Here is a 12,120-nt window from a genome sequence, read left to right as displayed (position 1 = left end):
TCTCATGGGTAACAGCAGTTCCTCCCATTTGCTATCATCTGGGAATTTGATGAATAGGCTTCCTTACTTTTTTTTGTTTTTCAGGCTATGAATAAGGCATACACACATTAACTAAGATAGACACCTCTCCCAGGCGCTATGCCACTTAATGTTATGGTGATGCTAGTAATGTGCTAGGAATTTACTTATGTAGTCATTTCACCCGTGTCTCTCGAAGCATAAGAAAATATACAGTAAAAAAATACTGTGTTTAGCTCTTTGCAGCAGTTTAGGATGAACAGAGATGTTTCTTCAGTTAGACAAAAGCATTTCTCTGCAATATTTTGCATCATGAACATTAGGCTAGCGGGGAAGCTCAGGGAAAAACAAAGCCAGAATGTAGAAATTTCTCTTTTGTTATTGCCCAAGATAAGACAGTCAGAAGGAAAAACACAAGAAAACTCAATGAGGAAAGTAGGAAGATGGTGAAACTGTCACTTTTAGGATATTCAGTTCTTGGAGAAACAGGCTGCTGTGTAGCACATACAGCGTGTGAGGCCTTGGGGCTCCAAAATTGCTGATAGCTCTTGGAAAATGGTAGCTAGGAGCATCAGAAACCTTTCCCCTAACACTGAGGTAGAACTGCAGCTACAGCTCTCATGAGAGCTGCTGTTGCACAGTTATGGGCGTATTAGTGGTGTGCTCTGCAGTGAGAGCCCATCCTGCCACAGGTGGCAATTGTAGGACCATAGAAGGGCTTAGGCTGAAGGGGGACTTTATCATTTTTGTTCCAAGCCCCAGCCATGGGCAGGCTTGCTACCCACTGAATCAGGCTGCCCAGAGCCCCATCTACTCTGGCCTTGAGTGCCTCCAGGGATGGAGCAAAGCAAGGAAGAGCGCGCCAAGCCTTTGTCTGAAATCAGATGTCAGTTTTCTATGAGGCAGCTGAGAACCGAAGGGTTTTATTGAATTTTGCAGCCATTCCAGTCGAGTGGCTGGGAGGCTGAGAGTTGAAGAGCTTTGACTTCACTACAGCAGTCTGCCATAAGCCTGAGCTCTTTTGGTACCTTCAACAGCACTAGCTCCCAGCAAAATACAACCTGCAGACTTTGCTTTTGGAAATAGGCAGTCTGAAGAATGTGTTATTGTTTAAACCTCCCCTTATTCAGAGCTCAGTGTTTAGTCATTCTGAAAGCTTCTCTATGTTTTTCTTGCTGGTATGGGCTGTCTCAGAGGAGTAGCTGATCTGTCCTTACTGCTGTTCAAAGATTTTCATAGTAATAATAATAATAATAACAACTCCCCAAGCCCTGCAGCATTTGTTTTCCTTACTGGCTTTACCAGCTCTAACAAAACATGCTAATTTCATTCCCCAAATTATCCAAACGTGATGCTCATTTTGGTTCCATTAAGTAAAAGGATGCAGGAAGCAGGCTGCCAATGGGAGAAGCAGAACTGGGGAGAGAAGAAAGGTGCTCCTGTTTGCTAGCAACTAAAATGCTATCACTGAGCAGCAGAGCCAAAATTGAAGTAAATAAGTCTATCACGTCTCTTTGTGAAATGGTTCAAACTCGATGCAAATGTACTTGTTCTGTCACATGTCCAGATCTGCACTCAGCACCCTATGGATGCACATGTAGTCCATAGACCTCAAAGATTTCAGATGTACTGATTAAGCGAATGATTAACCACTAATGAACTTTCTTCCTGCTTGCATTAGTGTCTTCAGAAAATTTAAGGTCTGGATACAGTTTCCTGTGGGGTTAATATAAATTTAAATTGAGGAAGCCCGACAGCATCTGGGCTTGAGTAGTGCAAAAAAGCATGTGTTATTTCTTTACAGTTTTTCTTGGTTTTGGGCTTTCTGTCTGTGGATGAACTATTGAAGATGCCATCTTTACCATAGGAAAATAGTAATGTGCTTATTTCTTTTTCTCCCTCCTCTGTAGGCCTACGGACATGAGGTGGTTAAGAGTAGATGATGAGATGCCTCAACACGTTGTAGTGTCTGGTTCAAACCTTCTCATTAGTAACCTAAACAAAACAGATAATGGTACATACCGCTGTGAGGCTTCAAACGCGGTGGGGAAATCACATGCGGATTACATGCTGTTTGTATACGGTACGTGAGAACAACCACCGTTCTTCTAGACTCATTTACACGTAATTGCAACATGCTGCTCTCGGAAAGCTTTGAAAGAAGTTAACTTTTTTTTTTTTTGCTTCCTGGAAGGATGACAGATAGCTCCCAACACACCTACCAGATACCGGGGTGGGCTAGGGGCTGGAAAAGCATTTCTTTTGCTTCTGTGACTCTCGGTGTTGTGCGTCAGGTGCAGAGCCATTCGCTTCCTTTCCCTGGAGCTGTTGTTGGGGGCTCACCGAGGCACGTGCTGTCAGATGAGGCCTGAAACAAAGCTGGAACAGAGGCATGGGGAGAACTGGGAAGTTCTCTAGCCTGGCAGGACTTCTCTGATGATTCCTTTTTCCTTTTTGTAATACCTTTTTTCAGTGTCTTCAGGGTTGGTTTTTTCCCCCAGTCTTTTATTAGCGAGTTAAATGACTGAAGAGTCAGCCAGCATCCCCCAGTAATTGCAAACCAGTAAATAAATGGGAGGAATGAGATGTCCTAAGCCTATCCGTGGCTGCTGAGCAGACACTAAAACATGTCTCAGCCTCTCTTTAAAGTGCTATTAAGTACCTACTTTAATTCCTCAGTTCCTCTACATTATTTTGCCATTGCTCTAAACCTTGTTGTACTCCTGTCACGAGGTGTTGCATATAATGGAGATTCAGAAGGCACTCGAAGAGTCATCCCCTACTTTAATTACAAAGAATTCCCCTGGGCTGCATATGTGAACCTTAGCTGTTAGAGTGGTTACTGAATGGTGGAGCTGAGCTTGTGGTGGGTATTGCCTGATATTTGGATGGGATAGTAACATGCTTTGGTTTGAAGTTCATGCTGTGCAACAGCTTCTGAAAGCTCTGCAGCCCAAATTCTCTTGTATTCTCTCTGATGCCAGTAATTAGTGCGGAACCCAGCATCACCACTGGCATGGGACCAGTTGTAGGTCCAGTTTTAGAAACCTGCCCAGAGATCGAAGCCTATATCAAACCTAATAGCTCTGTGCTGAAATTGAACTCCTATACTCCAGCATGCAGGTAGTTTTCTGGTGTCTGTAGCTCTGAAAGACTCCAGTGTGCAGTGCTTTCCCTCTCTGAGAGTTAAGTTCCAAATAACAGTAAAGATGGTGCCGTTCCCAGGGGGCATTAACTTGTGGACTGCAGAGTTCAGCTATCCATCAGATGCTGTAGCATGTAGGAAGGCTTCTCGTGGTTTGTCAGGAGCTCACAGCCAAGTAATGGTTTCTCATCCCACCACATCCTGTTGCTGCATGTTTGGCTGTGCCCCGCTATGACTCAGCACTCTGGACAACATAAAGAACTCCTTCAGCCCTGACTTTAGATGGGAGAAATCCAGAGCTGCTGTTGTAACGGAAGTGATTGGGCTGTGATCATCATATGAAGCCCTCTAGCACAGAACCTTAAGGAAACCAAAAGGAATCCAGTATTGCTGTGGTGAGCTTGGAGAGGAGCTGCTGGTCTCCCTCCACGTGTCAGTGGAAAGCATGCACTTCTCCAGACTTTGCTGCATTTGGCATCTCTCCCCCCTGGAAGACAGTGAATAATATATAGGCTATGGAGTCTGTATGCCTCTGTTGGAGTAGTGTGAAAGCCAGCAGGAAGATGTGCTCACTGCTTGTCCCCTGGGACTCAGCCCCCAGCTCCCATCCCCTTTGTGGGGGATGCACTCCAGGACAGGTAGGGCTGATTTAGTCTCCACACCAAACAAACACACCTACATTTCAATGGTATTAAGTGCAAATGATTGCCAGCAGCCTGGGCTTGCAAAAGAGCAGCTGCTGATCAGTGCTTTGCACACCTTCCTCTGTTGCACACATGGTGTAAGGATATCTAATTGCATTGACACACATTCCTTTCACGCTTTTCCTCCCTATGGGCAGCTGCATCTTCTAGAAGCTTCTGGAACAATTAGCACACAATCATTTCTTACATTTATTAAGAGAGAGCCTGCCACACAGCATCGTCCCCAGTGCAGTTTGGGAGATGAGCTGGGTTCAGCCACCGCTGCTGGCTTGCTGGAAGGGCAGGGTGATTCTTCCCTCAATCCTATGGAGACGTGACAGCATCTTGGGCAGAAGAGTGAGAAGGTTCTCCAGCGTAAGCATAGGGACTGGGTGGCTTGGAACGTAGGAGCAGGACAAAATGGTTCTCAGCATATATGGCCAATGTCTTTAGCTGTCTCCACACTGGAGCGAATTCCAAGGTAATGTCTCTTAACTTTCAGGAAGTTGTGCAGAATACAATAAAGGTGCAGCACATAATTAAAGTTCAGATGTATTAATTAGGGAATCTGAGAGCTTTCTTGGAGATAAAAGAGTAGCAGATGTGTTAGTGATGGAAAGCTGACGTGCTATAGAGAAAACCTAATATCAAAAGCCTATGAAATGTTTCATGCTCTATTATTGCGGAACGAATCCGTAGTTCAAAGTCTTCCCAACTACTTAGCACATTCAGTTTGATCATCTGGGCATTGATACATATTTTTTTCTTTCACATCTTCTCATATCTTCCTCCTCCTGCCCAATAGTTTTGATGAGGATGTGCCCACGTACGTAATATAACTATGGGAAGAGCGGCAGCATTTGATTCTGAGCAGGTCAAGTGTCTGTGAGAAGTGGTTATTAGTTACAAAGAGAAGCATCTCCGTATCTGTGTTTCTCATTAACAGTGCGCTACGAGCCAAAACAAGAGTGTTAAAATAAAACTGTCAGAGAAATACTGACATTTTTATGAAAAGATCTCGGTGAAATGGATATTCAGTAATGATGTTTTCATTTCTTTGTATTTATTACTATCTTTGAAGTAGTTTTTAACATCCTGCTGACGTGTATTCATAGAGGAAGAATAGAGTGAAGTTAACAGCCCTGGAAAAAAAAGTGAGATATATTCGTGTGCTGTTGATATTTAGTCTGTTAAGCACAGCAGGGCCCCTCACACAAACCTCCCACCTGGATTTCAGATGTATATGTAGACAAACAACAAAGCACCACTGTGTCTTTCTTTGTACATGTAAACTGTTCTTTTTTGTTGTGGAAAGTGTGCAGTTTATTTTTCTTACAGCTTTCCCATTCCATTTTTCTCTCTCTCTCATTGACTAATTTATGCTGGGTTTTATTTGTTTGTTTTTTTTTTTAATTTTATTTTGTTGAGCATTGTAAGAGGCAAAAAGGGGGAGAGTTTCTGGGCCAGGTTCTCCATCTGGACTGTCCACACATAGCTCCCTCGATGGGGATCGAGCTGGAGGTGACGTCCAGCTGCTGAGGATCTGGCCCTTGGTCTTTAAAGCCAGCTGGAAGTTCCCCACCTGGTTTTAGAGGAGGAAGGGCACCCAAGAGCCATGCTGCTTCTTAGCGTCCTTGTTTTTTCTCTGATCATTATTGATCGCTGTTGTGTTCTGCTTGTTTTTTCTTAATTTGCTTTTTTATTATTTTCCTTTTTATATTTTATCCAGATCCCCCCACAACTATCCCTCCTCCCACAACAACCACCACCACTACCACCACCATCCCTACCACCATCACAGGTATGGTACCTTCATAACCATTGGAAATGTCCTGAATGTTTATTGTCTTTTATGTATGTAAGCAGAGCTTGAAGCCTGGGGAAAAACAACAAACCAATCACTTGATTTCCATTTTATTTTTTTTTTTCTCAAATGCACCCACTGTGTGAGTCCTAATCTGGCAGTTGAAGAAGTTGGGGCATCTTGACTGCAGGTTGTTTCTGAAGCATGGAAATCGCCATGGCAGAAAGAGCTTTTGATTCAGTTACTGGTGGCTCATACTGGGTACTTCCAAATGCAGGATGTAAACAGCCTTAGAACTAGGTTTGTACTTGGAATCGTTTTACCCTCGACCCCATCAGTACCAATTTCTGAGCACTTAATTACTTGGAAGCGTAAAGTATGGTCTTGAGTGATTTAATTCACCTAATGTGACTGGAGATGCTTTCTGTCATGCATCGGTGTTTCGTCTATTTCTGTATTAAGCTGCGTTCCTCGCTCTCCCACAAAAAATGAATCCCACCAGGCATTTTTTATTGAGTCAAAAAGTCTCTGTCGGAGCCTTTTTGAGGAGCTGGCTTTAAGAACGTTGAGTTTTTTGCCTGTCTGGTAAGAAAAGATGAACAAAACCAACCAGCTGATCACCAAACCCCTCTATTTTACACACATCCATCATTCTTCCTCACTAGACCCGATTCTCTCCACCCATAACCAAAGCCCTTTCTTATTTTGCTGCATTCATTCGCATCGCCATTTTTGTTTTCCCTGATGTTTTCTATTTCAACTGCTGCTTTTGCTTTTGCTTTTTTATTTATTTGTTTCTTGAGGTAGAAGTGACAAGCAGAAGGTGAGAATGGGCCGTTGAGTAGCGAATGGCATAACGTTTATTGTTGCTGTAAACCCTTTGTAAATACCTTCGCATTTATCTGCTTTGATGACTTTGACTCTAACAGTGCTGTTCAGGGCATCTTGTGGCTTTTTTTCCTTCCTGAGGTTTTTACAACCAAATCAGGCTCCACTAGCATGGACAAGCAAGTCTTCCAATGTGCCTTAATACGCGCTGTCTGTGCGCTGTCTTTCATATGTCATTGTGTTGTCTGGACTTTGCCATTTTCTGTCTTCCTCTTTCCAGGTGGTTATTAATAATCCCAAACTCCAGCACCCAAGGTTCGGATGCTTGAGGACGCTTCCCCATTTTATGATGTAGTCACTTTATTTCAGTTCTCTGTTTTTAATCTCTTAACCAATTTTCGTTTCAGAATAGGCTTCAAACTTTATTATTTCAAAGTCTCCCTAAAAGCCCTTTGCAGAGAAAACTTGGTCCAGTGTGTCTCAGTGCAAACCAACATGCGTTCAGTTTTCTTTTGTTTTGCAGTAATTTGTGAATTATAGAAGGCTAAAAGGAGGAATCTGTCCTGATGCTTGATTGACCCCATTATGTTTATGTCAGTGCCTGCTAACATTAACCATTGTCCTTTTCCCTGGAACTGAATTACAGTCAGCCTGTCATTTCAGGGATCACCTGAGGACTGTAACAGTGCATGCCAACCTCACCTGCAATTTCAAACTCCGTAGCAGTGGTTGTTAATAATAAACAGCAGTGTTGTTGCTTGCTCTTCTGCTGTAATCACTGCCTTAAAATGTGAGGAAATTCCGTTTTCTCTTTGAATAATTCTCACTCTTTCTTCTCTAGCCTGCTTCCCCATCTAATGTTTCTCATCCAGCATTCAAACCTTAGCCCTCCTAACATAAACTGAGCTCGCGGTCCTTCTTCAGACATGTGAGGATCACGGGATTCCCTCAGCCCTGAGGAGCTGCCAGCATGATGCTCCCCTGTGCTGGGGGGTGAGTTGTCATCACCTCACATCTCCCAGCCATCAGACAACCTGGACATGTGCCTCTTTGGAGGCTGAAGCCTCTCTAACCCTGTCAAGCTTAGCAGCGTGGGTTCTGGTTCCCAAAAAGAATTGGCTCCATGTTAACCACGGTCTTTCAGGAAGCGAGGGCCTTCGGATGTGACATTTCCCAACTGTTCCTCCTGGGTAACTTTCCACCAGAACAATTTCCCCAAACCCACTCAGCACTATGCCTTCTGAGGTTGTTGTGCTGTAAGGAAGTGTGACTCAATGGAGCAGTGCTGCGGTGTGTGCTAGGGCTCATTGGCTGCCAGTGCTTCGTTTCCTTCGCAAGCAGAATTGTGGAAGTGCTGTGGTGTCAGGAGCACGACTGCCCTATGCTTTGCTCACATCCTTATTTTCAATGCTGGAGAATGTACCAGTTTGCTGTCCTCCTACTTACAAAACCCAGACAGGTTTCCGTTGCCTCTTTGATGCCTTTCTGTACTGGTTTTGAGCTACTGTCCATGTCCATGTCCATTGCAGGGGAGTTGGAGTAGATGACCTCTTAAGTCCCTTCCAACTCAAAAGATTCTATGATTCTATGCTCAGGATGCTAGAAATGTAATGAAAATGCAATATAGTCCACTGATACCAACAGTTCTTCCTAACAAGAATCATAGAATCCCCAAACTTGGAAAGGACCCCTGAGATCATCCAGCCCAACCATCCACCTACCACCAATATTTCCCACTATCTGTATCCCTTAGTACCACATCTACACGTTTCTTGATGAAACTGATAAGAGAGATTTCTGTATTGTTTCTGATGTAGAACCTTCCTGACGTGGATCTTCACGTGTTCTGCCCACATGGGTTGCTTTTCTCACAAAGAAGAGCTAAGGTTTGGCCTCACTTTGTGCATAAACGTGCATATGTATGTTTTCTGTATGTGTGTTAACCAGGTGGCATGTCTGTGTGTGCACCCCGGGAAAGTAAGTGATCCCAGACTTCTGCCTCTTCGTTAGTCCAGAACCAGGCAGTAGGAAACCACGGAAATGAACTTTCTGCATTTGAACAATGATTTTTTTGGGGAAAAAAAAAAAATAAATCAGGTTAAATTAACATAATCTTTAGAATTACATGGCATAGCAGTGTTGAAACACTTTTTAAAGCCTCAAGGGACAATTGATAACTTAATTCCCATCATCACCAAAATGTCGAAAGATTCGTCTGCTGTGGCATAATGGCTTTGTTAGCAGGAAGGAAGGTGCCTGGTTTCCACCTGCAGGCAATAGGTGCAAGCAGTCTTCCAGCCAAGCTGGCAGCATTTCCTTAGTGGGAGGAGGATTTCCAATCTGTTCTTTATCACCATTTTCCCCTTATTTCTGGTATATTTCTGGCCTAGCCTGTGTCCCCTGAAACCACAGAGTACAAAGAGTTTTTTGGTCTAATCAAAACGGAAAAGAGGGAGGCAGGGGGTGGAAGAAGAGAGGCCTTTCTGCATCCAAAGCTCGTGTTTGTAGGCGAGCTGCCCATAGAACGTTTTCATGGAGTTATCCTTTTGAGTTATTGGAGATAACCTGTTCTGGGTTCATTTTTCCCTGCTGAAGCTATCTAACAGAACAATCTCAAAGGGCTGCGTTTGCTACTCCGCATGCATGGTAAGTTACTCATTTTGAGCAGCTTCCAACGACAGGCATCTTTTGTACTTGCTTACATACAGTATTTCTAGTCGAGCTGTGTTCAGACATGACAGGGAAATGCAATTCTGCCTCAAAGAGTTTATCTTTGAGTGATGATAGACACTGCTCAGCAAATACGAGCCGGAGCAGCAGATACAGCAAATAGGAGAGGACAGGTAATGCAGTATGTAGGTATGTGGTGTAATGTGGTCGTTATTCCCCAGCCCTTGGGTTCAGTGAGCTCCCTGCTGTGCCCAGAATCCCTCCCCAGCCCCCTGAGGTCCCTGTGTAGAGCACAGGGTCCATTTAGCAGCTGCTCCTGCTGGACAAATCAAAATCCCATCTCAGCACTGCTGTAGACTTGACCTACAAAGGCATGCTGAGCTGATAAAGTGGTTTTACAGCGTGGAGGTTTTGGGGGAAGATCACAGCTAAACTTTGCAAAGCTAACATACTTCTTTCTTCCAGGAGAAAGGAAAGCAGAACAGTGGTGAAGTTTCCAAAACAGCACGACCTTTAAAGCTTTTCCTCTGCCACTGTTGCTTTGCTTCAGTGTAGGTGCTTGAAAAGATTTCTTGTGTGACAGTTTGATCTTTTTAGTATATCCTCCAACTGCATTGATATTCTGACCATCCTTTGGTGTTTCAGCTGTTATCGCTGGCAGGCCCTTTTTTTTTATCAGTTCAAATTGTCCTTGTGGCTTTGTTCATTAAGATGTACAATATGATACAGCAGAGCAAACCGCATAATTTGAATTAGCCCTACAGACGTTACTTGAAATGCTGGTATTGGACAGCTGTTGTTTCCTGGGAGATAAAGGTTCTTAATAATAGCAAAGCCCTCATCTTTGGGCGGAACGTAGAATGGAGTGCTTCAGCTTGCTATTTCCAGCATTGTTTTGCTGCCTTCTGGACTTGCTTAGCACATGCACCTCCATAGCCCAGGATCTACAGAATTACCTGTACATACAGATGTGCATTTATCACACTTTGTCTGCATGTAGATCTTGCAGGTGTTTTGGCAAATGTTTCACTAGAGACCTGGAGGTGCAACACACGCACGTCACCACTGTTTCAAGCCTTGCACTGGGTGCTGCTGATGCTGCAAAACCCTGGCTGTCCACCTTGCAGCAGTGCCAAGCTGGCAGGTTTCACAATTATTACATGTCCATAGTGCAGTTTAAAACACTATGTTAAAACAAAATCCCTTAGGATGTGCAGTAAAGGGGCTGGCTGAGCTCTCCCTTCTCCCTGAGGGGCCATGCATTGCCCTATGGCTGTGAATGGGGGCAGAGGTTGCTTTGTCCCTGCTGGGCAAGAGCTGTGGAGATGCCAGCTCTGTATGATCCATGCAGAACAGGTGGTTTTGTCCCATTTCAGTGACCTAAGAAATAATAATGTGTAGATATCTGAAAATATTGAGAGGGAAACGACGCGATGCGTTTTCACACCATGCGGTCACATGCACAAAACCGCCCTAAAATGTGGAACAGGCCGATTTAATCCTCAGCAGAAGTTGTTTGTTTGGGGTTTTTTTTTTCTGATTATCGTTGGCTGCGTGGAAGAAAAGCTGCTGGGTAGGATTTATTCCAACAGCAATCCGAAAAGAGGGTGGGTGGGAAGAATGCAAGAAGTCATTCTTTGCACCAGTTACCTTGCAGTGGGTTGGTGGAAGGTGAAGAGGCAACATGGGGATTCCTGAAGTACCCACACACTTCTCAGGCTTGATACCTCATCAGGTATGGTTGCTTGTCTTGGTTCTTGGTGGAGGTGTTTGCACAGCCTTTGTGTGGCTGCAGCAATCTGCACACAGGCACTTGCAGTTCCCACAGAACCGGTGTTGGCCTTCCCCCAAAATGGTGTCTAGGTGTGGTTTTCCCTTATGCTGCATTCAGGGATTGAAATAAGAACCAAACCCTTGTAGATCTCGATGGAAGACGTGCAAAGGCATAGTCTGAGCTGCAGCACTAATTTAGGAGTATTTTTGTTCTTGTCACACACAGCTTCCATACAGATTGTGATTATTTTTGTGAAACATCTGGTCTGCAAATCAAACTGTCTCTGGGGTGCATTGCAACATGCCCGTGCACAAATGCTTTCAGCACAAGCTGAAATTGCTTTACAGAGGCTCTTCATATAGGATCGTACCACAGAGTAGGTTTTCATCCATCCTTCAGAGGAGTGTTGGAGATGGGAAGGATCGCTGTGGGTTTGCACACTGGGGGATGATCTGGGGCTTCTTTTGCCCCTCACCGTCCCACAGTGTGACTGAACTACAATATGGCTGTTAGCATTTAACAGGGGTTGGCAATCATTCGGAAGGTTTGCATAGGTTTGTTTTTACTTGCCTGAAAGCTTTGAAATGAAGCAGGAATCTTGTGATACTGCTGTGAAAACGGGAATGTGAAAAAATCCTGGTCGCTCAATGTGAAACAGCATAGAAAATCAGAAAGGATGAGCACTCTGCAAGTGGGTGCTCAGCCTGCATTTGGTTAAGGAATCAATTTAAAAAGCACTGCATTGAGTGGGTCCCTGTAATTATTAATGCCTCTTGAAGATTTTTAATAAGAGTTCTGTATGAAAGGTGCATTCTGCCATTACTTTGGGTTGGTGCTGCTGTGATGCTCTTTGCAATAGCAGCGTGCTTTAGTCTGTAGCACTACGGTTCTCACGGAAGAAAGCAAATAAGCCTTCAAGTTTTGTGAATTCAATTTTGCTGCGAGGATTTTAATTTCCCTCATTGTGTTGGAGGCTGTGGACTAATTATGGGCTGGTTGAAAGGGTCCAGTCTGTCACACTCAGTGAACAGTTGTAAGTTGGAGAGAATCCATTTGAAAAAATGAGAAGGCATAACAGTGGAGCTCATAACTCAACTAAATGTTGCCTAGATGCCTTCATGCAGTAATTTTATGAATGTGTGCATCTCTATGTGTGTGTGTGTGCGGCTGCACAGCCCTTAACAAAGTGGTGAGTGCC

At 44.0% G+C, this 12,120-nt stretch overlaps 1 protein-coding gene across 8 annotated transcripts in view; it reads left to right on the top strand.

Moving 5' to 3' along the window:
* Positions 1–12,120, top strand: part of CADM1 (cell adhesion molecule 1) — a 158,704-nt gene that overhangs the window by 125,685 nt on the left and 20,899 nt on the right. For 4 of the 8 annotated variants that reach the window (XM_048968562.1, XM_048968564.1, XM_048968565.1 and 1 more), the window contains exons 7-8: positions 1,929–2,101; positions 5,576–5,647. In XM_048968562.1, coding sequence (XP_048824519.1) covers positions 1,929–2,101; positions 5,576–5,647 — 245 coding nt within the window. The remainder of the gene's footprint in view (positions 1–1,928; positions 2,102–5,575; positions 5,648–12,120) is intronic. The other 4 variants (XM_048968563.1, XM_048968566.1, XM_048968568.1 and 1 more) reach the window with 1 other exon arrangement.

The sequence above is a fragment of the Lagopus muta genome, chromosome 22, assembly GCF_023343835.1.
Source record: "Lagopus muta isolate bLagMut1 chromosome 22, bLagMut1 primary, whole genome shotgun sequence".
NCBI classification, from domain to species: domain Eukaryota; kingdom Metazoa; phylum Chordata; class Aves; order Galliformes; family Phasianidae; genus Lagopus; species Lagopus muta.
This window is presented reverse-complemented; position numbering and strand designations above follow the sequence as displayed.